This window comes from Pagrus major, chromosome 5, assembly GCF_040436345.1.
Source record: "Pagrus major chromosome 5, Pma_NU_1.0".
Taxonomy (NCBI): domain Eukaryota; kingdom Metazoa; phylum Chordata; class Actinopteri; order Spariformes; family Sparidae; genus Pagrus; species Pagrus major.
In genome coordinates this window covers 39926882-39953769 of record NC_133219.1, presented here as the reverse complement: position 1 = coordinate 39953769, position 26888 = coordinate 39926882, and the positions used below count along the sequence as shown (strand labels likewise).

Here is a 26888-nt window from a genome sequence, read left to right as displayed (position 1 = left end):
TTCATAAACATCAGTAATCAAAATATGTTATTTTTATCGATTAAAAATAAAATGGAATTCGGCTTTTATTTTGAAAGGCGGCGGCGGAAGCGGCGTGGTTCGTATCCGGCAGCTTGACGTCGCAGCCACGTGCCCCTCGGGCCGGAGGAGGGGGCGGAGTCAGCCGGTCCGGCCCACACCGGCCCTCTCCCCTCGCGGTCACCCCGGGCCAGACCCGCCTCGCTCCTCTCACTCTGCGCCCGCTCTCCCGCACGGCACCGCACGGCTCGGACACACACGGCCCTCACTTCTCACACACACACGCACGGCTCGGACACGGAATGGAGACAGAAGGGAGCCAGAGCGCCCTGTCCGCCGCGGACTCCCCGCACGACCCCTGGTAACTACCAACTTTCTGTTCAAACTCTAGAATTCACTGTTTTCTAAGTGGAGTCTGGTGTGGACTGTAAAATCAGAGATGCTGCACTCTTTGAAGTTTGTTTTTATTTCCAGGAAAAAACCTCAATAACTATTTTATTTTATTGTGGAAAAACCCTTAAATATTCACCTGAATGAGTCCTCATAATTTATTTTTATTTTTCTTCCACAGTAAAATGTTCATAGGTGGACTCAGCTGGCAGACCACACAAGGTAAATCTTTGAGCTCCCTTAAAATGCCTCCATATGTTCACAGATCCCAACACGGCTCAGGTGGAACTCATAGAAACTTGTTTTTATAAAGCTCTGTCTCTTAATATTTTTGTTTGCCTGCATTGAAATAGTTTATTTATTTATTTTTTTCACTTCTCTTTAAAGTTTTATATAAGAGCCCTGCTCCAGAATGAATGCACCCATTCAGAACTGCATAGACGGAATCAGTGATTCTGAAAAGCTCATTTAAAAAAAAGTGTGAAATTCAGTTTGAATTATGTGATTTTATGGTTTTTGGACTCTTGCTAACAGTTTAGTTTATGTTGGAAAATTGTTTGAACTTTCTTGAGGAAAATCTCAGCAGCGGAGTGAAACAGTCGCACTAAGACGTCTTTGCTAATTTTCCTGTTTCGCCCTGTTGATTCTTCGGCTCTCGTGTCTTCTCTCCATCTTGTTTTGTCCCTCAGAGGGTTTGAAGGAGTACTTCTGCAAGTACGGCGAGGTGAAGGAGTGTATGGTGATGCGAGATCCGGTTACTAAGCGCTCGAGGTGAGGGAGCTGCGAGCCCGGCTTCTCGGGCCGCAGTTGAAAGTTTATCTGACCTGTGTGATTCCTCCCTGCTCATAACGTATCATTACATGTCAACATCAGTTTCTGTGTCATTAATACTCCCCCTCCTCCTCCATCCACCTCCTCTCCCTCCCCGATGTCTGCAGAGGGTTCGGATTCGTCACCTTTGTTGATCAGGCAGGCGTGGATAAAGTTTTGGCCCAAACCCGGCACGAGTTGGACTCCAAAACAGTGAGTTCTCTGTATTTACTTCCCACCACCAGCTAATCCCATCGCTCAGTGTTTGATTAGTGGATTTTCCAATAATCCGCTGCTACATTTTAGCGTGTTTACTGAGGTTCCACTATGCTGATGTTTCCTCAAACCGTGCCCGCCGCCGCCACACCTCAGATGTGATCGCTGTGACACGTTTGAGTCGGCCGTAGACACATGGAGGCACACGGAGAATGTGCTCTCTCTTCAGCCAACACAATGTCACCCGGTGTCAATTTCCATAGAAACAAGGAGGGGAAGCAGACGGGCAGAGTCGCTCTCACTGCCGAGCTTTGATTTGCTCTCACCAGAACTTTCCTCCCCGAGGGGAAACCGAGCCCAGAAAGTTTCTCAGGTGTGAAAGAAGCAGCGAGTCGACAACTTCCTGTTGATTTCAGGGAGAATTAAACTGTCAGCTGTCTGAATTCTTACTCAACATATATCAGTTCCCTGCAGCGCGGTGTCATTGATGAATGTGCGCTCGTTTGGGAACAATGTGGTCGCCATAGGGACCGCGGCCCCAGCCTCTCTCCTGCAGGTCACTCACTGTATTTAAATGAGGAGCAGCTACTTCCTTTTGTGCTCTTATTAGTGACGCACTTCTTTCAAATCTTCAGGAGTTAACGGAGAAGTTCGGCTCGAAAATGAAAACTGAAAATGCCGATGGAAAGTCAGCTGAAGTCTCGTAGTCCACGACACATTTCTGGAGCTTCACAGTAAAACAGAGTTGCAGCGTTCTGCTAAACAACTGAAGCAGCTGGAGATGATTTAAAACAGAAAAACAACCAAAAAACATAATAAAATTCTCCAAAACTACATTTAAACTTTGCTGAATTAGCTTTAAGCACTTCCTGTTTGCAGTGAACCTGTGGACATACAGACAACTATCACTGGATTACTTTGATACTGAAGAAAACTTAAAAACATGATGTTTCTAAGGCAAGTTCTGCACATATAAGGACCTTCTTTTCTTAAGGATTTCTAAGCAGATTTCAGCCATCATCTCCTACTGATGATATAAAGTCAGGTGAAGTCTCGTAGTCCACAAACATTTCTGGAGCTTCACAGTAAAACAGAGTTGCAGCATTCTGCTGAACAACTGAAGCAGCTGGAGACTTGATTTAAAAACGGAAAAACAACCAAAAAAATGCATAAAATGGCTCCATGCAGCTCGTGCGTGCTAACACCTTTAGCTTAGCAGCTACAGCGAAGGTTTTATCTTAAAGAGCGTCCTTTCTCAGGGCTTCTAGACACTTGGACGAGCTGTTCGGAGCCATTTTATGTTTTTCAGGGATTCGTTTTTTTACATTTTCACCCTTTTTGGAGCTGAAATCTTCACTAGCTGCGAAGCTAAAAGTGTTGGCACGCACCCCAAGATCAGTTTGTGATCTCGGGGCTTCTGGAGACTTTGACGAGCTGTTTGGAGCCAAATTATGTTTTTTTGGTTGTTTTTTCCGTTTTGAAACGTCTCCAGCTACCTCAGTTGTTTAGCAGAGTGCTTGTTGAAATGTTTTGTGGACTATGAATTATGGGTGTGGCAATATATGAATTATATATATATGTGTGTTAACATATTAAAGGAGCACTCTGCAGTTTAAAGATCTTCACTGACTGATTTTAAACAAACTGAATAAACAAACTGACCTTAAAGGACAACACAGTTTTACTCAGTTCATATGTGGCGGACCCTGCCACCTTTATAGCTTCTAGCTTATTTGTATTGTTACCTCATTAATATTGTAAATATTAAATCAAAACGACATAGTGCTGTTAATATGGTGTTAATAATACACGTATGCTGATACGGTCAGAATGATCCAGCGAGGATGTTCGGCCTCGTGCGTCTTTTCTTTACGAGTTCATCGAGTCATTTTTCTGTTGATACACAGACTCTGTTACAGACTCTCTCCGCCTCCCCACACTCGTATTTTGTGGGCAGTTTATTCGCTTAAAAATGAGACGAAAACACAAAATTGCTAACATTTAAAGAAAGAGTTTCGACAGGTATCCTGATAATATCGTTAGTAGTTGTAGTTGCAGCTAAACAACTGAAGTAGATGTTTTAAAGCGTAAAAAAACAACTGAAAGAAACCGAGAAATGATTGGAAAAGATGTCATTTTCACCCTCGACGTGCGGTTGAGCACGCCAACACTTTTAGCTTAGCAGCTACAGCGAAGACGTCGGCTTAAAATAACGTTTTTTCGAATCATTTGGGATCTCGGGGCTTCTGGAGACGCTGAACGAGCTCTGTGGAGCCATTTTGTTTTTTTGGTTTTGTTTTTTTGAGAATGCTGCGACGCTGTTTTACTGTGAAGCTCCAGAAATGTTTTGTTGACTATGAAACTTCACCTGACTGTCCGTCAGCATGGAGGGAGGAGATGATGGCCTGATTTTTGTGTGAGCTGCTCCTTTAAGTGGACGCTCTGAAGCAGAAAACGGAGAAAGAATAAGAAAGTTAGGAGAGAATCAGATCATTTAGTTGCTCTGAATCTAAAATTAGCAGCATTGGAAGCTGTTTGATTGTGAAACTGAATGTAGTTTCACTTGCAGGCGCCCGAGCTGTGACAAGTAGCGCCATCATGCTTGGACGCCAGTAACTCGCCATGGGGTTTGTTTCCATAGTGACCTCCCCCCCCTCCTCCTCCACAGCTGAAAAATGGCTCTGTCACAAAAGACAAAAAGGAAGATAACAAAGCGTTTCATTAACAATCATTTCTTGGGTAAGAGAAATGCAGACAGCGTGAACAGATAGAGGAGGTCACGATGCCGACTGTTTGTCCTCACGTCGCCTCCTCTGATAAGTCATTAAGTGTATTCATGGAGGACCCCAGAGACGACGGTTCCCTTTATTTTAATTTGAGTTTCTCCTCTTAACTCCGGCCTCGTGGGCCGCGGCGGGGCCTCTGGTGGCGGGCGGTCGGGTGTGTCGGTGGCGTTTTTTGCGGCCTCGGATAGAGTGTGTGTGTCCGGTGCGGAGAGGGCTCAGCGATCAGCCGCAGGGGTTGGATGGTGAGTAGAGTGGGGCCTTTGCAGAGCGCTCACCCTGCCCCCCTCCGCCTCGCTCTCATGCAGACAGGTTATCCTGTTAGAGAGAAAAGTTCTCCAGTGGCAACAGAAAGAATGTGCCATGCTGTGACCGACTGAACCGCTCCGCCGCTGGAATTAACAGAGCTTTGCACAGGCGAGAGGCTAAAGAGCAAATACAGTGCTGCAGAGGAATTTATTGGTACTTATTGTGTTGAAGGACAGATGCGGCCCGGTTTTGACGAGGCAGTTTTTACTGAGATTTAAGAGTGCGGCTCTGTTAGTCGCCCCTCTGGGTGCCCTCCCGGCTTCCTGCTATCTGTAAAGCCGGTGACGGCCGATGTAAACTGCACCTTTGTGGGACAAAGTTTCCATTCAATCGCAGCTCCGAGGTTCAGCGGAGAGTTTTTACAACGGTCACACAGCTCTTTGCGCTGTTGCATATTTGTGGCCCCCGTTAACCATTTCCATGCTGACCAGAGTGTTGAGGAGGAGGTGGAGGAGGTGGAGGGGCAGGATAACCCCATCTGTGATCAGTATGGCTCTCCTGACTAATAGGATTGGAGTCAACAAGCTCGAGTTGTTCCTCAGAGATGTTGAGTGCTGCCCAATCGGCATGTTGTGTTAAGTGCGCTCGCAGCTCAGGCTGTGACGGGCGGCGCGCTCGGCCAACTGTTGCATAGCTGGGATGTATTTGGTCAAAGGGGATTGGCCTGATTACATAAACCTCTCTGAGAATTACCTCCAGCTTCTTCGCCGTTACCTCGCTGTGAGTGCGGGGAGGTAAAACTACCTTCAGACGGCTCCATAGATGTTGTTTAAGGTGAAGATCTGCGTCAGAAAGGTTGGATGACATTTAAAAAACACTCTGCTTGGAAAAATAATAATAAAAATGGTTATTATGACGATTACAAACTAACTGCTGGACACAAGATGTCCCCCACTTCACTCAAAACAACATTTTGGGGCAACTGACGTCACAAAGCATCGTAGTAAATTCGGGGCCAGTTCACCGTGAATCAAAAACACACATTGTTCCTCTCACCTGTGGTGATTTTATCCATCTAGATTGTTTTGGTGTGAGTTGCAGAGTTTTTAAAGACGTCTGCCTTCTCCTCAGTATAATGAAACTAGACGGTGCTCAGCTGGTGGGGCTCAAAGCACCAACACAAAAATTTGTCTCTTTCAAGAAAATCGCGACCTGGTTACCAAAGATAATCCCCAGACCTCGTCGTGAGCAGTTTCATGTAGGAACTACTTTCCTTCTGTATCAACGTGCAGACTGAAGCGTCCATCTTCTGATGGGGTCCTCCCGGCTGAGCTGTAACGTTAGCTAGCCTCGTGAAGTGGTCGCTCATCCACGGGGACTTGTAACTTAAAGCAGAGATGATTGTTTTACCTTCGTTATCATCGCTGTTTGTGTCCTGTGAGACCATAACCACCCAACAGTCCCCTTTACTTCAATCAAGTCTAACTCATTATCACAAAATAAAACTTTTAAGTCCACCAGAGCCACATTTTTAGTTGGATCCACATCAGATTGTACTCACTCGCAGATACCAGCCACCTAAACATGCTCCGTTTTATTCATCAAGATCCATGAATTATTCCCTGAGAAATTAATGTAAATGTCATAAAAAGTCATAACTCGCAATGTTAAAGAAAGTGAGAAATAATCCCTGGATCCACACTGAAAGTTAATGAGGTTTATTCTGGGCCGAGACTCGTCCTCCATCTGAGTTTGGTGGAAATCCTTCCAGTAGTTTTTTTGTAACCCTGCTGACAAACCAACAAACAGACAACAAGGAGTTTCTGAGCTCAGCACGGACACCCGTTGATAGGTGATTACTCGTGACGTGTAACCTTTGAAATATTGTTGTTATCGGCACGTTGAGTGAAGACAGAGTGGTCACTGTAGATGGACAGAGGATTTTTAAATTAATTTATTTTTATTGGCAACTGGACTCCAAAAACACAGATACTATACAGAACTGAAAAAAAGCTGAATATTGCTCTAAAAAGAAAATAGTCTGACGTTAAACTGCTCACAGCGACGTCTGTGGACGATCTTGAGTCGTGATTTCTGCAAAGAGACTCGTATCTCCAAGCGTCTGCGTGGATAAATGACGCTGCAGGCGAGAGGACAGATTTTCCTGGTGGTCTGTTGAAGGTAAGTACAGAGAAAGTGTCGTCCTCCTGCAGATGAACCAAACATCTGCAGAGTGAAGCTTTAAACTCATCAGCACCGTTTGATGCCAGCAGCCACTTTCTGTGTTTAATGTCCACAGTTTCCTCCCCCCTCCTCCCCCGACCGCCTCCCCCCGGACGTGCTGTGGGCTGCCATGTGTTTGATTCTTGTTTGTTTGTGTGTGTGTGTGTGTGTGTGTGTGTGTGTGTGTCTGTTTGTTTTTGAATGTGCACAGGAGTGTTGGACATCAGGAGGGTTGGTGACCGGAGGTGACTATGAGAGTAGTGTAGCCACCATAGAAACTAAACAGTAGACTCTTGCATCTGATCCTCCAGTTTTAGCCTCTAGTCTTCTCACTCTGCTCTCTAGAAACAACAGACAGAAACGTGACAAATAAAGAAAAATGAACAAAAACTGGACGGTGACTGTTGAGTAGAGTCGACACTGTCGGCCTTCACTCTGGTAAACTCTGGCATGTGTTTTACCTCAGAGGCTGTAGCTCTCTGCTGTAGTTCAACTCTACCCTCTCATGGTTACGGACTAATCTTAGTGCTGTACTGTCTCACCATCTCTTAGAGTAACTGCAGTACAGTGTGGAGTAGTCTTAGTCGTTCTCTAGCTCTGTTAGACCAGAATAGACTAATATAGAGGTCTGAGACTCGGCTCTGTCCACACGCACGCGGACGTTTCTGAAAATGGAGGTTTCTCTACGTGGTTTTGGCTTTTTCGTTCACGTGGAGACGACGTTTCAGGACACAGAGGACGGACGAAGATATCCAGACGGTCTGTCGTCAGTGTTTACGTCTGGACGAGCAGAAAACACACTTCTGTTTGCTGATTGTGTGTCATCGTCAAAATGCAAACACTGTTTATTATATTCGTGTATTTAGTATTTGAGTGTCTGTATTGACGGATGGATGTTTTTCTGTCTGTATATAGACGACACAAACAGACTTTTAAATACAGCAGCGGGACGGACGGACACATGTGTCTGTTGACAATGTTTTAATAACTAGAATGGGACTCAGTAGTAGAGTGCATACCTCCGCCAAGTCCCAACTGTCCCCTCTAACTTAATGAAGCGTAATCCGATATTAACCTCGATCGCTCCGTGTCAGAGTTTTGTTTTACAATATATGCACAAAAAAACACAGAAAATCAAATTTCTTTTTGTATTTTTTCTGTTGAACTCAATATCACGTGTGCTTACGTCAGCTTGAACCGACCGCTGTCAACCAATAATATCTCCTCATCAACCCGTCGATCAGTCTTTAACTTTGAGCGCTGAGCGAAATGTTTTACTGTGAAACTTTATTCAGTGATTTGCTACCACAAAGGCCAATCAACATTTTTAACACGTAAATATGTGTAAGCAGACAGTAAATCTGGGCCGATTCTCTCCTCCATCCAAGTTTGGTGGCGATCCGTTCTGTAGTTTTTGTGTAATCCTGCTCACAAACCAACAAACAAACAAACAAACGGTCCCTGGACGAGTTGAACACAGAATTATCCAGGAGGATTCTGGGAGGAGCAGTCACGTGTCACTGCGTCATCATTTTTGTCCTGTTTTGAAGGAAACCCGCTCTGATCCCATTTATAACAGGAACTCAAATTAAAGTAAGTCCGAAGGAGACGATTAAGAGTCGGTGAAAGCAGAATTCGTCTCAGAACCAGAGCTCAAACTGAGATCGTGTTTGTCTTTAAACCTCGTTGACGAGCGTCCTCGTGTGCGTGTGGACTCGGCCTGCATGGTGTGGTTCTCTCTCCAATCTTCACCGTGGTGCCGTGTCAGTCAGACGATATGGATTTGTGTTTTATTCTGTGTTCAGATTAATGTGAGTTACTGAAGTGAAGCTCTGTCGAGTGTCGTTGTCGTCTGAGGGAGGCAAAAACAAACACACACACACGAACGAGACTGGGTGGATCTGCTGTCGGTGTGGTTTGATTGACAGCTTCCCTCTCCTCTGTCCCGTCCTCCTCTCCTCCGTCCTCCGTCCGACACACTCGTCCTTCGTCCCGGCTGGCTCTCGTCTCCTGGCCGGCCGGCCTGTCGAGCCGAGCCGAGCCGAGCCGAGCGGAGGTGTGTTTGTGGTTGTAATGCCTGTGTGAGATTCCAGCAGATCACATGTCACATGATGGTGACGAGAGGCAGAGGTTCAGAGGACATTCACACACACAGACACACACACACACACACACACACACACACACACACACAGTGGCAGAAGTTTCCAGATCCTTTATTTTAACCCCAAAAACAGAGAAAGCTTAAAAATATCTTATATATATATCTTATAATTATATAAAATGTGTAATAACTGTTAATCTGATCCAAGTCGAGTTTCTCTGCTTTTTTTAAGTCTTGTTTGAGCCTTCAGGGGCACCGTAGTGAACGTGATTAAGCCGTCACGTTCTGCAGAACTGGTTCCTTAAGAAAACCCACGTAGTTTCTTCCTCCGGGCCGACGGGCAACAAGCTGCGTTTGTGGTTCATGTTCGATGGGTCGTATATTTCTCTGTCTACATGTTCAGTGAATGAAATGTAGGATTACACCTGTTTCTCACTGAAAAACTCAGAGGATGATGTTATAATAATGTCTGTGACTTGATGAGAAAAAGGTCAGATGGAGACAGAAATTCATAAAACATCCAAATGCGTCATTTTAAATAAAAAAAACAGCAAAATTGACTGTTGTTTTTTTTAAATTGTGGTAAATTCATCCATTCTCGATTGGGACTGAAACTTCAGGTTTCTGCTGAATCAAATGATTTATGACACTTGATGGTGAGTGATAGACTGAAAAAATACAAGGAGGAAATGCGAAATGTACTTTAAGTTAGACAGTTCATATTATATCTGATGTTTTTGGATTAAGGTGACCAGATTTCTGAAATGAAAACTGGCGACTTTCCAGTTCAGCGATCAATCAATCGTCAATATATTCAGTTTTATTATCTATCAAATGGGACAATTTTGGTTTCATGTATTTTATTAAAATGAATTTAATTTTCTACATTTAATTTCTCCACTTTCTCATTAAAGTTCGTGTTATTTATAATGTATCCTCTTAATTTACTCTCAAAGACTTCAAAATGTGGAAGTTTATTTGTGTTTTACTTTTATGAACTTAAAAGTGGGTCAGTTTAATCCCAAGAAGTACTGAAGCAGTAAAAGTATATAAGTATACTTAGTACATAAAGTAGACCTGGGAAATATACATGAAACTTGAAGTGTACGACTTCTTTGAAAGGGAAACCTCATTGTTATATTTTCTACCATTTCTTATTTATTTTAATTTGATTTATTCCTCTTGATTCTGCTCTCAGACTGAACCAGGCGACAGACAATATGAAGAAATCTGAGTTTCGACCCGTTAGAACGTTTCGTTTAAGTTTTGGCCTCCGAGGGAAAACGTTTGCAACCCGACACGACGACAGAAGACGTCAAACTTTATTCTTTGATAATAAAAAGGATTTTCTCTACATTTCACATCAACTTCACCCAGATTCTCCTTCAGCGTCATGACTGCCGCTCTGTCGTCCAGGCGTTTGGTTCTGCTTTAGGATTGGTCGACAGAGACGTGTCACACTTCAGTGATGAGTCGTTAAAGAGTGAAAGTGTGTGATGTCACAGAGGGAAGGTGTTCACCTGAATCACAACACAACACTGACCTGTTCCACTTCTTCTCTCCTGTAGATCGATCCAAAGGTTGCGTTCCCTCGCAGAGCTCAGCCCAAGGTGAGTCAAACACTGTGTGTGTGTGTGTGTGTGTGTGTGTGTGTGTGTGTTGTTTGCAGCAGGTTAGTTAGTGTGTGTGTGTGTTGTGTTTCTTATCGGGGCTAATGCCTGGTAATCTGATGAACCTGAGCAGCGCTGACATCACCGGACTGTTACGTGATCGTGTGTTAACAAAAACGTTCACAACTTCAGAGACACTCACTATTGTTGACGCTCGCTAAACGTCCGGATTATGTTTCCAGAACGCTCTGTTCCTAACATCCACAACAACACGGTGTGAAAGGGAGAGGATCGCTTAAAGGAACAGTTCGCTTAGAAAATGAAACTTCAGTCATTATGTTCTCAAAGTCAGGTGAAGTTTCTGGAGCGTCACAGAAACACAAACAGCTGAAGAAGCCGGGGACGTAAAAAACAACCACAAAACATGAAATGGCTCCGAACAGCTCGTCCTGCATCAGTTTGGGGTCTCGGGGCTCCTGGAGACCTGGATCACGCCTGACGAGCTGTGTGGAGACATTATTTAATTATTTATATCTTATATCTTGATATTTTGTTTTAAAGGTGTAATTTGTAAAATACGACCAGAATTCGAAGGCAGCGTATCACCAGAGTAACTGACAACTGCTTCCTGCCAGCTGTCGGCTGTAATTACCTACCATTAGCTCGTTAGCTCATTAGCTCATGAGCTCATGGCTCAGTTAGCCACCAGAGTTTATCTGGAAATGACTTGTGTTATTCTTAAAATCTGTGTTTTTTTTTTTGTATGTATAAACTATTACTATTAAAAAGTGACAGATGTATATAAATGACTGGGTGATAAACATTTGGAAACATTTGTTTAGTTAGTAACAGTTGTATTTAATCAGTCGGGTGTAAAACACTATTTTCATCACGATATGAAATCATAACGATTCTTCGGACAACGATACGACTGATCTGATTCAGCCTCGATAAAGAAAATAACAACACATAAATGATTGTTAAGTGCAGTAAAATGTACTTTAAACTAGTAATATAAGATTTGACAAAACACTTGTTTTTTGCTAGTCAACATTATTAGCTTAATCTTATGGCATTTTACATTACATAAATTAGCCTAGCAGCTTGTAAACTTTTTCCTCTTCTCATATCTAACAACAAACTAAATGTATTATTATTATTTTATTTATACTTTCTTACTCTTTAACTCACTGCATCTCCCGACTCAACATCACGGGTGAATTTCAGCAACAAGTTAACTGTTGACGCATCTTTTCTCCAAAGTATTTCCACCTCGTTGATTTATTCTTGTTATAGAGAGGAGTAAACATCCTCCTCCTCCTCCTCCTCCTCCTCCTCCTCCTCCTCTTCTTCTTCTTCTTCTTGGCTGTTTGCACTGTTTGAATGTTGAGGAAGAAGAAGGTGACACAGAATTTCAAAATAAAGGCGCATCTTAAAATTGATTATGGTTCAATGTTTTCATAATTATCTGCATTAAATTGTACTCACTCATAGACACCAGCCACCTAAATACGCTTGATTTTTTTCATCGTGGTTGATGCATTATTCCCTCAGAAATCAACGAAGAAGTCAAGTTAGAAAAAAGTCCTGGATCCGTCTCTTCATCAGGATCCACACCAAATGTTAACGGGCTCTTTTCTGAGCCGAGACTCATCCTATGTCCAAGTTTTGTAGAAATTTGTTGAGTAGTTTTTGTTTAATCCAGCTGACAAACCAACAAACACACACAAACACGATAAGGAAAAAAATAAATGGATAAAAAACGAAGTTTGGATGAAATGAAATAGGATAAAAAGCAGAACGAGGCCGACTGGAAATGAGTTAGAAAGGGACTTGACACAAACCTCAGAGGGTGGAAAAACACGATAAAGTGCATAAAAATGTGTTGATCAGCGTCTTTCTCTCTTCCAGTTAGTGACTCGAACCAAGAAGATCTTTGTGGGCGGCCTGTCGGTGAACACGACCATCGAGGACGTGAAACAGTACTTCGACCAGTTCGGGAAGGTGAGTGAGGTTTAAAGAAAGTGATTATCGTTAACGTCGTCCTCGGCGGATCAGAATCATAAAATCAGGATCACTTCTGTCGGTTATTGGGGATTTACAGAAGTTGGCGTTTGGTGCAGAAACACTTGTTACCGCATCACAGCTGCTCGAACTATCTGAGAAAAACTTCACTCGGAGCGAAGCCGACCCGCTTGGAAGTCAAGGGGGTTACAGCGAGAGGGAGAGAGAGAGAGAGAAAGGAGGGAGAGAAACTCGTTGGAGAGGCTAGGAAGGGAAAAATAACGAGGCTGAGAGGCTCCGGGAGCAACGGGCGAAGTTCTGGGGACTTGAAGAGGGGAGAGCGAGGGGCGAGCGAGGGGCGAGGGAGGGAGGGAGGGAGAGAAAAGTTTTGTAATGTGTGTGTGGTGATTGTGAAGAAGGAGGAGGGATTATCAGAATCTGAATTAATCTGATGTAACAGCTGCTCCTACCCACAACCCCCTCCTGGCCCGTTACCGTGGCGACCTGGCTTGCCTATTGTCCCCAAGTAATTCTGTGGGTGAGGGGGTGAGGAGAGGGTGAGGGAAGGGACGGGAAGGGACGGGGGGGTTCGCTGCTCTGAAGGAGGAGGGATGAGGTGGTGGTGGTGGACGGGGGCTGTGAGCATGTGAGTTCAGGAGTTTAGTGACAAAAAGTCGACAAAAACCTGCTCGAGCTGCTTCTTCTTCTACTTCTTCTTCTTCTTCTGCTTCTTCTTCTTCTTCTTCTTCACGTGTTTTTATGATATTTGATGTAAAGTTTTCTAAAGTTTTTCGAATTGTGACGACTGAAAGACACGAGGCGGAGAATAGATGATGGGCTGACAAAAGGAGGGAGGAGGGAGGGAGGGAGGGCCTGATTGAGAGGGAACTGGGGCAAAGATGGGGTGTGTGTGTGTGTGTGTGTGTGTGTGTGTGTGCGTGCGTGCGGGGGGAGTTTACGAGGGCCATTATGCCTCGGCACAAAGCTGGACAAATATTTTGTTGGTTTGCTCAGAAGTTATCTGCATACTGGGAAGTTTTGTGGGTCGTTCGCACTCGTCGGGGAAACTGTGATTTAAAGTGCAAAACAAGAAAACATCACACAAACTTTCTCAGCGAACAGCAGGTGCACAATCATCGTCCAACTTTACAAAGTCAAACATGCCGAAGACTTCTGTCTCAGCCGCTGCGTTTCCGACTGCGTGGCACTTTATTTTCAGCGCCGGAGGTTCGGCCTCGAGTTTCCCCGAGCTCCCTCCTCAATCATAACGCGGAGATGAATTTTTGCCGAGAGAGATATCGAGGGATGGACGGTGAAATGCGGGCTCCAGCCATCCATGGAAGTTCCTGATTATACTGCCTCACTGGACCTTTTGTGTCCCGTCCTGGTGAGGACAAAGGAGCGCAGAGAGGGATGGGCAGGGGATAACAGGGAAGATGAGAGGTGGAAAAAAAGAGGATAAGAGGGAATATTGTCCGGCGGTACGCCATTAAAATGCCCAGTGTTTGAAATATAAAGAACGATGTGCCAGTAACTCAGTTTGTGGCTGTTTTCACTGCAGGCGTTGTTGTGATGTTGTGATTGGATCCTTCAGAGCGATTGTGTTGTTTTAAAACACTAAAGAATCCTGTTTGTTTGTTTGTTTATTAAAACCTGAACTCTATATTTACATGTGTTGCTGTGGAAATGAGTCCGACTTACCAAAAGTTTTGGGACGGGTCCAGTAGATCTCCTCAGCTGGCAGCCTCGACTCGACTGCCGTGTAATCTTTGGGGCAACTGCGACCGTGACGTTGCGTCCACTTAAAGGCTTTGTTCCTGTCACTGACGGGCTGAGGTCGTTACTCTAACTGTCTGACAACATTACAGAAATGATCCTTTTTGTGACCAGAAACAGAAAGTCTCACTCTGAAGTGACCTCGAGAGATGTGAGCTGTTGCAGGAAGACGACGGTGGAGACGTGAGTCAGAGTCGGAGTTCACCTCGAGGAGCTGCGAGCTCGGTTTGGGCCATATCCAAAATTTATATAAAAAAATATTGTCCCGCCCAAATATCACGATCAGCAAAGACGACATGTAGCCTCATTCAAATCCTTCGGCTCGCCATTTTCTCTCGCTGTAAACCCGAAATAATACCCGACTCCTCCGTGTCTGTATGTTAAAGCGCTGTGTGCATCAGACCAGTTAACCTGTCGTAACACTGGCCGGCCCGGTCCGACTCACACATGTTGCCTTCGCTGCCACGACAGCTCAGTGTGAGTTTTCTTTTCAAAATAAAAGCTTGAAGATGCCGTAACAACAGTTTGATTTTCGATATTGTGAGAAATATTGAAAATGGCTGTGAATACACTGCCAGAAAGAACTCATTTCCAAAGTCACGACTGAATATTTAGCTGATTTTGACGATCTAGATGAGACAACAACAACTCAGAGACTTCTTGTGTTTCTGGTTACTAAAGGATCTTATTGTTAAACAGAATAATTCTCTTTCTGTAGGAATTGTTTCAGATTATAATGTAAAAACAAGCCTGTTTAGTGGACCTAACTTTGATGGTCGCAGTTGCCCCAAAGGATTACATTACAGTCATGTCGCAGTGATCTGCTGGACTTATCCTGAGCTTTTAGTAAGTGTGAATCAATAACAGCAAAACATGGGTCCTGGTTTAAAATAGCAGAATCCTCCTTTAAGTCTGGATGTTGTAATCAGCTGGAACTTGGATCTGTAGCATTAATGACAAAGTGTCAGCTGTTGGTTTAGTTTCAGTCAGTTAGATATGAGACAGTATGAAAATGTCCTGTCTTGATTATCCTGTCCAACATAATTGTGATACATGATATTATCCTGATACATTTCAAAATATTCTTAAAACTTTAAAGTTGCAATATGTAAGAATTAGCCACCTGCCACGTTAGCGAATTAGCTCAGTTAGCCGTGCAACTAGAGGTCCAGACTGGGAGCTCGGAGAAAGTGTTGGCGTTTACATCGCTAGCACAGGAGCTTTGGACGAGGATGGGCCGAGGCTAGCTGGTTAGCATGCTAATAACTTAAGTAGATATCACTGCAGTGAGGTCATAATGAAAAAAATAATTTTTGAAAGTTTTCAGCTAAGATTTTTACATATTACGCCTTTAATACTGCATTAAAACATATTATATTTTTATTGCGTCACAGAGAGGACACACGATAAACAATCAATCACAGAGTCTTGAATAAATAATCATAAATCATAAGGCTGTCCTGCACACATAGAGGATGAATAAATGGTGGGGACCTCTTCTTCATTGTCGTTCTTTAGTTTAAATCCAATTTTAACAGGCTGACGCACTTCAAAATAAATCAGGAAACCAGTTCAGGACTGAACATCAACCACTTCCTCGACACACTCGTGTGAGGATATTCATGATTATGCTGATAAAGAGTGTTTTTTCTTATCGTCCCATCTCTTCAGTTGATTGTTTATTAGTTTTTACAATCTGAGGAGCTCCTGCGGTGGGTCGGTCGGTCCGTCTCAGATAAAAGTGTCAGCTCAGATAAAGAGACGCAGAGTCCAACATGTTGCCGACTGGAAGGAAGCGCTGACTCGAGAGGCATCAGAGTAACAGGTCCTCTTTCACACTGACACTCCGCGCTCACCTTTGACCTTTCTGTAGGCAAACTGCCCTTAGGGGTCCACACACACACTCACACGCACACACACACACACACACACACACACACACACACACACACACAGACTGTGTGCTAGTATGTGACCAAGACAGATTGTTCAGTGGAGCAAATCCAGTAAAACTTATTATAGCTCCGAGATTCATTTACCAAATGTTTATGCGGAGACTGGAGTGTAAACATGTCGGGAAAAGACGAGCGAGAAACAGTTTGACATAAGAAACTCAGTGTGTGTGTCAGTGTGTGTGTGTGTGTGTGTGTGTGTGTGTGTGTGTGTGCAGCAGACACCTGTGTCTCTGCTCCATAAAGGGAGGCCGGGCCGGAGGGAGAGGTCAAAGGGAGAAGAGGAGGAGGACTTCTGGCTGACTGTGCCAACAAACAAAGCCTCCAGGCCTCTTTGTTCTGCCTCTCTTTGTCTCTCCTCTCTCCTCCCTCTCCACTTTGACCCAATCTTTCTCCCCTCTCTCTCTCTCTAACAGGACTCTCTGTGCTCTCTCTTTCACCATATCTCCACCTGTCGCTATTCCTCTCCTGGCTATCAGCGCTGCCCCTCTCATCGGGTCTCCTCCGGCCCACCTTTTCTGCCTCTGACTGGCTACTTTCTCTCTTTGTCTCACTGGCCACTCTCCCACTATTCATAAGGCATATTTGATGTTGGCTCGAGCTCTTTTATATGGACTTTTTTTGTAAAGTTGCCATGGGAATGTCAAGCTTTGGAGGGCAGATTATGGGCTCACTGTGCGAAGGATTGTGAGCACAACTTCACAACTAAGTCATATCCAGCAGCAGCAGCAGCAGCAGCAGCAGCAGCAGGGCTTGTTGTACAGTATTTCTTCCTCTCTTCACCCCTCCTCCTCCTCCTCCTCCTCCTGCCGGCCTCCTCTTTGTAACCTGTCGCTCGTCTCCCTCTTCCCCCTCCTCTCTGTCCATCTGTTGCTGAGCCTCCCTGCAGAACTTGAGAAGGGCTGAGGTCAGGCAATATGCCGCGTGGCAACAGAGAGCGAGCAGGAACTAAAAAACGGTGTTGTTTGTCTCCCCTCAGGTCGACGATGCCATGCTCATGTTCGACAAGACCACCAACAGGCACAGAGGTGAGACGACTGACCCCGTCTCCCCGTCCCATCGCTCCCTCACTTATCTTCCTCCATTTACTACTCTTCCTCCAGTCCTTCCACCATATCTATCGATCCCCCTCCACCCCCCGCAGGCCTCCTTCCTGTGGGCTGAGCTGGAGGAGACGAACGGGGCTAGTCTAATTAGCCAGTCCGTTAATCTGGATAAGGATAAAGCCTCCTTAAGCACCTCCTCCCCACCCTGGGACTGATCGATTATGACAGCCTACCAGCTTTGCCCGGGCCTTCTGGCCTGGAGGGGAGGGAAGAAAGGATGAGTGCAGAGTAGCAGTATTGAATCGGGGGGAAGGGGGGCAAATGTGTTAAGCGGCTATTACAGCGCTGATTACTGGAGACTATTAGCTGCAGAGAAAAGCCTTCTGTCTGAGTCCACCGCACTGTGTCTCCTCGTGAACACTGCCTCGTCCTCCAACAGGTTTCGGCTTCGTGACGTTTGAGAACGAGGACGTCGTGGAGAAAGTCTGCGAGATCCACTTCCACGAGATCAACAACAAAATGGTGAGCGGTGTGAAGGGAGAACTGGAAGTTCAGTCGGTAACTCACCCCCCCCATGGTGATGGAAAGTCAGGTGAAGTTTCGTAGTTCACAAAACATTTCTGGAGCTTCACAGCAAAACAGCGTCGATGCATCTCAAAAAAACATAAAATGGCTCCATACAGCTCGTCTTCTGTAATCTGAGTCTCCAGCAGTGCAAGAGGCAGGAAGTGACAAAGTACAAATACAAATACTGTACTTCAGTACATGTTTCAGGTATCTGTACTGTACCTGAGTGTCTCTGTGTCTTTCCCTCTCTACATCTGAACACAAACATCTGAACTTTCTCCTCCTCACAGCTTCAAACAGCCTCGTTACTTTAGTTTGATGCATTTGAGGTGAATTATGGATTATTGTTATTTGGCGTCATCGCACGCCGCCTTCCCAACATCACAAGACTGATGTCGACCTATCAGAGCACATCACGCACGGCAGACGCAGCGAGACGAAACAAAGACGTAAAAGACGTAAACAGACGGAGAGGGAGGCTGAATGGGGAGAAAAGGCGTGTTAGTGTCTCGTATCTGCAGAGATTTTCTTATTTTCTCACTTTGTTGCTGCTCGGGACGCTTTACCAACCCAACATGTGGCTGTTTGACGTCCTGGGAATGAGACTCAACAATCAACTATCTTTGTGGTGCGTTCAGGAACAGCTGGGACAAATCCTACTGACTCTACCTTTAACTTTAATAGTCTTTGAATTATATTAATATGACGTGAGCTTCAGTTAGCTTTGACCACAAATGTCCTTCAGAGGGAGACTTTTTACTCTGATACTCTGAGTACATGTCAGAGCCTGTACTCTATTACTTTTACTGGAGTAAACAAGTTGAATCAGTACTTCTACTTTGTCCGTCCGTTCACTCTTGTTCTGCCTCGGTTTCTATCATCGCCGTCTTCACCTTCTTTGCCTCCTCCATCAGCGAGCTTCTTCTTCTTTTGCAGAGTAGTTTCCTCCGTTACCTGTGGACAGTGACCGGGGAAAACGATGCCTACAGCGAGGAACCAATCTTTATATGGATGGTTTCATTTAAAACATTAAACTGTGACATCGGGATTCACTTCAGAATGAGAAGTTAAAGCCAAAAAGTTGTCCAGTTTACAATGAAATCTCTGCTGTAGCTGTTCAGCTAAAAGCATTAGCACGAGCTCAACCACACATCGATGGTGTAAATACGTTTTAGCAAATACATTTGGGATCTTCAGGAGACTTGAATTACGCCTGACGAGCTGTACGAAGCCATTTTATGTTGTTTTGTCGAGTGTGAAGCTCCAGAAATGTTAACCTGACCTGAGGTTTCATCAGCCTGGAGGAGATACTGACTGGATTTCTCTCATTAATGAGGGAACTATTCCTTTAAAAACAACATAAATGCTGATTTCTCTTCCGTCTGCTAACAGGTGGAGTGTAAGAAAGCTCAGCCCAAGGAGGTGATGTCCCCCACGGGCTCAGCCAGGGGGCGCTCTCGCGTGATGCCCTATGGGATGGACGCCTTCATGCTGGGCATCGGTATGCTGGGTAAGGTAATATTGATCAGGACAGGAAGGAGCCAGACGGGCCCTTAAAGGTCACCTGGTGCCTCGTGGGGAGACAGCTGACCACTTAACTGAGCTGCAGCCTCCATTATAGAACAAAGAAGTGATCCGTGTAACTAAGTACATTTACTCAAGTACAGTACTCCAGCACGAATCTGAAGGACTTTACTCGAGTCTTCTTCTCTGCTTCTGCTCCTCCACACCTCAGCAGGTAGCATTGTACTTTTTAATCTGCATGTAATCTGTTTAACTGCCTCCAGTGATGTCACTCAGTGGCTGAGCTGCATTGTGGGTAATGTAGGTCCCTTAAGGTTTTGAGAAGCAGCCGGCCATTTGACTCATTTTGGACGGTTTAAGAATGAAATCGATCCACCAGAACCAGAGACATCGACTTGTTATTCCATGTTTTCTTCTACCTTTTCAAAACCTGGAGCCTACATTACCCACAATGCACTTTAGCCACTGAGTCACATCCCTGGAGGCAGTTTATCAGATTACAGCAGCTTCCTCTGGAGCCACAAAACACTTTATACTCCTCTTTTCTTAACACCTGTAAACACACTTTAATGTGGAAAATTTGTGGAGTTACCCTTTAATTAGTAAAGTAACTAGTAACTAAAGCTGTCAGATAAATGTAGTGGAGTAAAAAGGACAGTATTTCCTCCTGAGATGTACTGAGATGTAATGGAGTAGAGGTAGAAAGCGGCCTGAAAAGAAGAGTAACTGTAACTGTGAAAGCTGAGGGGGAGAATTAGTGGAATGGCCCTTTATCGGTTCTGATCCGCTCATTATCCTCCACAGACTCATTAACAGTTTATTTGGACTCACAGGAGTCGGGACCTGTTGCTTCACCGATGCTGCCACCTGCTGTTCAGTCTGAGAACGGCAGCTGTGATTTTAAAACACGTCGATGCTGCCGACAAATTCAGAAAAATCAGATATTCACAGAAAATAATGAAGTTAATTAGACTTTACATCATTAAATAAATGATCTTTGAACTGTTTTCAATTGAGTAGAAGTCGATAAAAGATCAGCTGATTATATCAAATGTGTTTTAATTATCTTTTTACCAACATCACAACTTTTTTGGGAGGTTTTGGGTTGTAAAATATCTTGTGGGACTCATAAGAGATTGTCTAAGTAATAATAATAACAACAACAATAATAATAATAATATGTCTTAAAGGGTTTTCTGAAGAATTTTACACAAATTATGACGTTAAAAACAAGAAAACAGGTCTCAATAATAACAATAAAAAGCATTAGTTAAGAAGAGATGTAAAGGAGGTGGGCTGTTGTGAGGTCACTTCTGCAGCTGTCGGGTCGTAAACAAAAGAAATCTGTGCTTTGTTCACGGCTGAGACTAAAGTCTGCTCGGTCCTGTCCTCCTGAAGAAATCCAGAGCTCAGGTGTTGAATATCAGCACCTGCTCAGACTGTACCAGGCCTCACCGACAGGGGGCAGCGCACACTCACCTGTGTTGTGTCCTGTGTCGGCTCTCAGATGTTAACAGCGGTTCTGTCTCCCTGCAGGCTATCCGGGCTTTCAGACGGCTACTTACACCAGTCGGAGCTACGCTGGCATCACTCCTGGATACACCTACCAGTTCCCTGGTAATCACATTACTGACACACTGTCACATGACCTGATGGATCAATACACAGCCAGAGTTAGTCAGCATGTCGTGTTACAGTATTCACTGCTGTAGATGTTCGGTGGTGACGGCTCAGTGATCGCCTCAATCAAAGCACTGACACTGAATCATCCTGTCGTCTCTTGTAGCCTGTTCACACTCGCAATTATCTAAAATGACTCGCTGCAAAGTCTTCCAGCTGGTTTTTAAACACATTTTATATAATTACAGATCAGAATCTGCAGATATAAAAACTCTTTTTAGAGATTAAAACAGAGAAAAAGATGCTCGGGGTGATTTATAAGGATTAAACTCCCTGTTTCAGTTCACTGATGTAAATGTGAACGATACAGTTTATTGTTGACCTGTAAAAAATCCTGATATAATGCCAACATGGTTCACCGTCACAGTTCGGGTTGTTAGCATGCTAACATTTGCTAATTAAACCAAAGTTGGGTTGTTGTGTTACTGATAAGAAATCAGACATGGTGCCTAAAAATGTTGGCTCAGGTGTCGGTGACTGCCCGAGTCTGTGCTCCGCTCTGACACCACGTCCTTTATATGTTAGAAACAGGAAGCTGCAGCGTCCCGACACCTTAATGCAGCATAACAGAGTCATGACAGGGTTCACACGCGTCCTGGAAAACCTGGAAAACTAAAATAAAAGCAAAATGTCCTGGAAAATCTACAGTATTAGTAGTATACTGTATAGTATTATAAAACATAGATCTTTCTTCAAAGGAAACCAGTTAGTCTTATTTTTTCTTTTTGTATATTAACTGTTGCTCTTCATTAAAGCAAAACTTCCAGCAACCCTTAGTTACAGGTGTTCATGCTATTCAGGTATTGGTGTTCAGGCAGCCGTGGATCATATCCTGTAATTCATAAGAGAAAAAGGCGTCGGGGTTATAAATTGATTAATTAAGGAACATACTAGTGTACGCCTTCTCCCTGTCTGTCGGACCGGCTGGATGGTCACTGCAGAAGTCCTGGAAAACCTTGTGTTACTGCACATTAAGTCAATAAACTACGATCACACAGGGTCAGCAGTGTACAGCCGTTAAACAAACAATTCTGTATCAGGAAGGACAAAATGGTGTCAGAGTGGATGAATTGAAACTATGACCTGATGGTGGAGAAGACGTCAGAATTTATCTTATAGAAAATATCACTGCGACCCGTCCGACCGTCGTCAAGATGTCAGAACAACAAGATGGCGACCTCACGGTGGCGCTAGAGGAAAAAGTCAGTGTGAGACGTGTGGACCGACTGCAGCGGGTCAACATGTTGTTAAACAGGATGGTTGTGGTGTCAGTGCTCCTCTGAACAGATACATTAAGCTTGTGTAGTTGTGCGTTTAACACTGTCACAAATACAAACATGTTTCCATAGAAACACGTCCGACACTGTAAAGAGAGTAAATGGCTGCTTGTAAACATCAGGGAGTGGAATCACATCTGCTTCACCTGTAAACAAGTGTGTGTGTGCGTGTGTGTGTGTGTGTGTGTGTGTGTGTGTAGCATGTGTGTGCGTGCGTGTGTGTGTAGCATGTGTGTGCGTGCGTGTGTGTGTGGCAGTGTTTTAACATGTTGGTGACATCAGAACACACTCCTGAACTGAAGTTTTCTGTAACGTTTGCTGTGTTTCTTGCTCTTCTCAAAATGATTTTTAACGCTCATCCTTTTTATAATTCCTGTTTGCATTCCTCGCCCTGTGTTTGTGTTTAATTATACTTCCTGTCCTCGCCCCAGTGTGTGTGTGTGTGTGTGTTTTTGTCCTTGCCGGCGGCGCCGTGTGTCTCAACAGCACTCTGATGTTTCTGTTTTAGAGTTCCACTTAGAGAGGACTCCCCTTCTGACTTCACCCCACCCCCCTGAGCTCACAGGTCAGTCAGTCCCTCCTCTGGACTTTACAAGCAGCACGTTGTCAGTCTGCTACACGACACGTTAGCACCAACACCTCATCACTCTTCTGTGGTCTGCATGTTTGTGTTTGTCAGTCCTCCTCGGTCTCAGTCTGAAGGCAGGATTGCTGACAGTAAATGAGGAAGGTTGAAAGTCTTCCTCCAGCGACCTCCTCTTTGTTTTCTGCTACTTTCTTCTGTTGTAATCACATTTTTTTAAAAGTTTGAGGCGTCACTGGAGGAAGACTTTACGTTCTGTGATTAGTTATTTGTTATGTTCATGTTAAGACACATTTGACCTCAATCTTTGTATCTTTTCCGTCTCTTCAGCGATTCCTCTCACAGCGTACGGGCCGATGGCGGCAGCAGCGGCGGCGGCGGCAGTAGTCCGAGGTACGAAAACTGAAACGTGACACTTTAAGATTAACATCTTCATGCAGGTATATTAAACACATGTAAGCCTGCTGGGAGGACAGCAGGTCTGTGGAAGGTTTGCCTCTCTGTTTCTATGTTTGCATTATGACAAACACGCCGGAAACACAGGGACCAGCAGAAAAGCAGAGGAGGAATTTAAAATAACAAAAATATAACTTGCTTCCTTGAAAGTTATTTAAAGTTGCTAAAAGAAACTTTATAGTTGATGTGGCGACTCCGGCCACATGGAGAGACTCCTCAAACATCCTCAGCACTCAACCAGAGTAAATGTTTTAATTTTATGACTTCTCCAGCTGACAGGTAACAGTAACTATAGTATATATAGAAAACGCTGACACTGTTGTTTTTTATTCTACCTCCAGGCTCCACCCCGTCTCGTACAGCTGGATTTCTAGGAACCAGCAGCCCGGGCCCGATGGCCGACCTGTATGGAACAGCCAGTCAGGAGTCGGCTGTCAGCAGTTACCTCAGCGCTGCGAGCCCGGCCCCGAGCACCGGGTTCAGCCACAGTCTGGGGGTGAGACGAGCTCTTTACTGAAACATCCTGAGCCGTGTTACAACAGTTTCTCTACCAGCTTCTTTTAAGAGTTTAAATGTTGTTTCTATACACATTTATAAGTGAGGGCGAAAGATTACAACGTTTATGCAACTCACAGCTGCTCCGCTTTAATGTTATATTTTCATTTACGTACTCGATTGTTTTTTACATCCACACTTGCTGTGTTTGGCTCTTTTCACTCCTCTACTGTTTTTTTAATGTGGCTTTCTGGGTCGGCAGAAGAATTAGAGTCCAGTATTTTGGGGAAATACACTTTAGACAGAGCCACACAAGCCTCTTCCTTGTTACCAGTTTTTGTGCTAAGCTAAACTAACAGCAGCAGCAAAGGACGATGTTGGTGTGGCCTCTTTTTCCCTGTTACTCGCCTCAAAAGCTGCACTTGAACACACCACACAGATTACAGCTGACGACAACCAGCTCAAGCTTCTGCACCTGCATGAGAGGACATAACTCTCCACACCACCAGGTGGCAGTAGTCTGTATTCATCATTCATAAAGAGAAAACAGGAGACTGACAGGACTGCATGTCTTTACATCCTGTCGTTATTATAGTCGAGAATACGTCTGATAAAAAGTTGATGGCAACAGACAAGAGGAGGAAGAGAATAATAAAGATGTAAACAATAAAAAAGTTTGATATTTTAACTCTCAGAGATGTAGACAGCCAGCAGCAGCTAACGATATCTACTGTTCCAACATGTTTAATAACTTTTGAACCTCTAATCCTTTAATAACTCATGTAAAGTGGAGTTTCTCAGCTTTGCAGTCGAATCACCTTCATTCAGGCGCATCGTAGTGAACATGATTAGACCATCACGCTCTGCAGCATTGATTCATCAAGGACAGCCACAGCATGAAATGAAGGACTGAAAGCATCAGATAATATTATAATAAATGGCTTTAACTTGTCTAAAACATCCAAAAACATCTTTTAGAATGAAAAAACTAAACTTCCTGTGGTTCTGTCTGAGATAAATGAACTGATTCTCAGACAAAGCGAAGGTAAAATTGGGACTTTAGATGAGTCAGACTGAAACTTCAGGCTCTCCTTAAATAAATGATGTATGACACCTGATGCTGACGGAAAATCTGAATAAATACAGGAGATTCAGGCGCCCGGAAACTTGTTCCAGGTCTCTGAGGGTTAAAGAATGAGCTGCATCAACACCTTCGTCAGGTCTCAAGCATAAACACACTGAATGTGAATGTAACAGGGCCCCTTTAAATAAAATGACAAGAGGAAGAAGCAGAGGTCCAACTCAGCTGTCTGTGCCATCACTGAACTTGTATTTGCTCCACAGGGTCCTTTGATCGCCACGGCCTTCACCAACGGCTACCACTGAGAGTGTGAGTCGCTTTTCTTTATGATCCTCGTGCTGTTTTTAAACCTGACGCTGACCTGTGAGTAACCCGGCCGTCCTCTCTCAGTGCAGAGCTGTCGACTGAGAGCTGGAAGGAGTTGAAGCCGCTCTGGAGCTGATCTGGTCCGTCTCTGTCCACCAGCCCACCTCTCCGGCCGGGGCAGCCGAACCACCACCCCTGACGATACTGACGCCTCACTGAACTCCACCTCCTGAGAAGAAGAAGAAGAAGACGTTCAGGACGGGAGCGAAATGTTTCTCACTATATCGTACAGATGCTGTATTTTTAGTTTTTTCCTGTCGTTATGTTTGCTGTTTTTTTGTTTTTTTTGTGACGGCTGCGTCGTTTCTTTGTGTTTTATTGGGTTATCCTGATCTCTGATGAGAAGAGAGCTCTCTCTCTCCACGTGACGCCTGTTTGAAGGTCATGAGCTGTAATTTGTAGTCAAACTGTATATTTGTCTCTAGTTCATACTGAATGTTAACAAAACATTTGTGATTAATACGATTTCTTGACAATGTGTCACAAAGTGTATATCTTGGTAGGTTTTTAACTCGTTACACTAATAATGGTCATTAGTCACAGTTACGTAATAGGCTGACATGAGCTGTACAATTCTGTAAAATATTGTAAATACGACTCTGGTTTCTGGGAGGGATCTGCTGATTTTTGTGTTGGGCGGCGGGAGGTTTTTGGAGAAAAGGTTCGATGGATCGCGTCGTCGATCCTTCTGTGTTGGAGACTGTTACACATCGTAGCTTCACGTGAAGGTCAAGAACACGTCGGTACGTTTCACCAGCCGAGACGCTGGGACGCTGTACTGATGTTGATGTTTGGGTGCGAGGGGATGAAAAAAAAAAGATGCTGTTTTCTTACTTTGTCATATTGTTGTTATAACTGTGATTTTCAATATGAGACGATTGTTTGTGAAGGAAAATGAAGGACTAACGCAGACGATCAGTTGGGACTCTGCAGGTTGTGTTGATGTGTGTGTGTCATACGGTTTTAATGCTGTTTTTCGGGCGGGGCGGTACCTCAGCTGCAAATGTGAAATTTGTGAAATTTCAATCTGATTTTTTTTTGTTGTTTTTACATTAACATCGATGTCAACGTGTGGATGTTTGAACCTTTAGAAAGGTGAGAGCGTGAGGTGTTTTTAACTCTGGTTCACCTCCCCGATCATCACTGCGTATCACTGGAGGTCACAGCTGTAGCAACGTGACGGCTTCTTTAGACCAAAACTAAATGTTCAGAGCTACATAGGACGTTGCACTGGCTGATCACGGTAAATGTTTTTATTTTATTTTTTTTCCTTTGAATGTTAGTTTAAGAACAAACACTCTGGATCTGCCAGTTTTTACACTTTCATACACTCGCTCACACTGCTGGTAGTTCACACTTTGATGCTGTTTTCACTGAGAAATAACAATCTTGTCGACACTGTAACATTTTCTGATTTTCTTTTTTCTGTCATGTTTTATTCCGTTGAAAAAAAAATAACTTCTTAAAATTCCTAATAAATTATTTTAAAACATTCCATTAATACGTCCTGTTTGACTTCTTTGATGCAATTATTTGGCTGTGCTTGTTCTTAAAGGGTAACTCCGCTATTTTACCTATAAAAAAGTATTTAATTGTTTTCTTACTTTATTGCTTTTATAAATGAAATCTTGGTCGACATACAAAAAATGTACAAAACAGAAAAATTACAAAAAACAAA

The 26888-nt window shown here is 44.0% G+C and overlaps 1 protein-coding gene across 2 annotated transcripts; it reads left to right on the top strand.

The window, feature by feature from the left end:
* The first annotated feature begins 216 nt into the window (after positions 1-216).
* Positions 217-26704, top strand: LOC140995343 (RNA-binding protein Musashi homolog 1). 2 transcript variants are annotated; one of them, XM_073465308.1, is made up of 15 exons: positions 217-379; positions 590-630; positions 1098-1179; positions 1347-1431; positions 10362-10403; positions 12315-12407; positions 17115-17163; positions 17621-17703; positions 19141-19258; positions 20809-20889; positions 22738-22794; positions 23143-23205; positions 23610-23764; positions 25108-25153; positions 25235-26704. In XM_073465308.1, exons 1-14 carry the CDS (start codon positions 321-323, stop codon positions 25147-25149), a joined length of 1050 nt encoding a protein of 349 aa, XP_073321409.1. In that variant the 5' UTR covers positions 217-320; the 3' UTR covers positions 25150-25153; positions 25235-26704. The 2 variants fall into 2 exon arrangements, with proteins under 2 accessions (XP_073321409.1, XP_073321410.1); XM_073465309.1 differs by having other exon boundaries at positions 251-379; positions 19141-19249; positions 25235-25323.
* Positions 26705-26888: the final 184 nt, after the last annotated feature.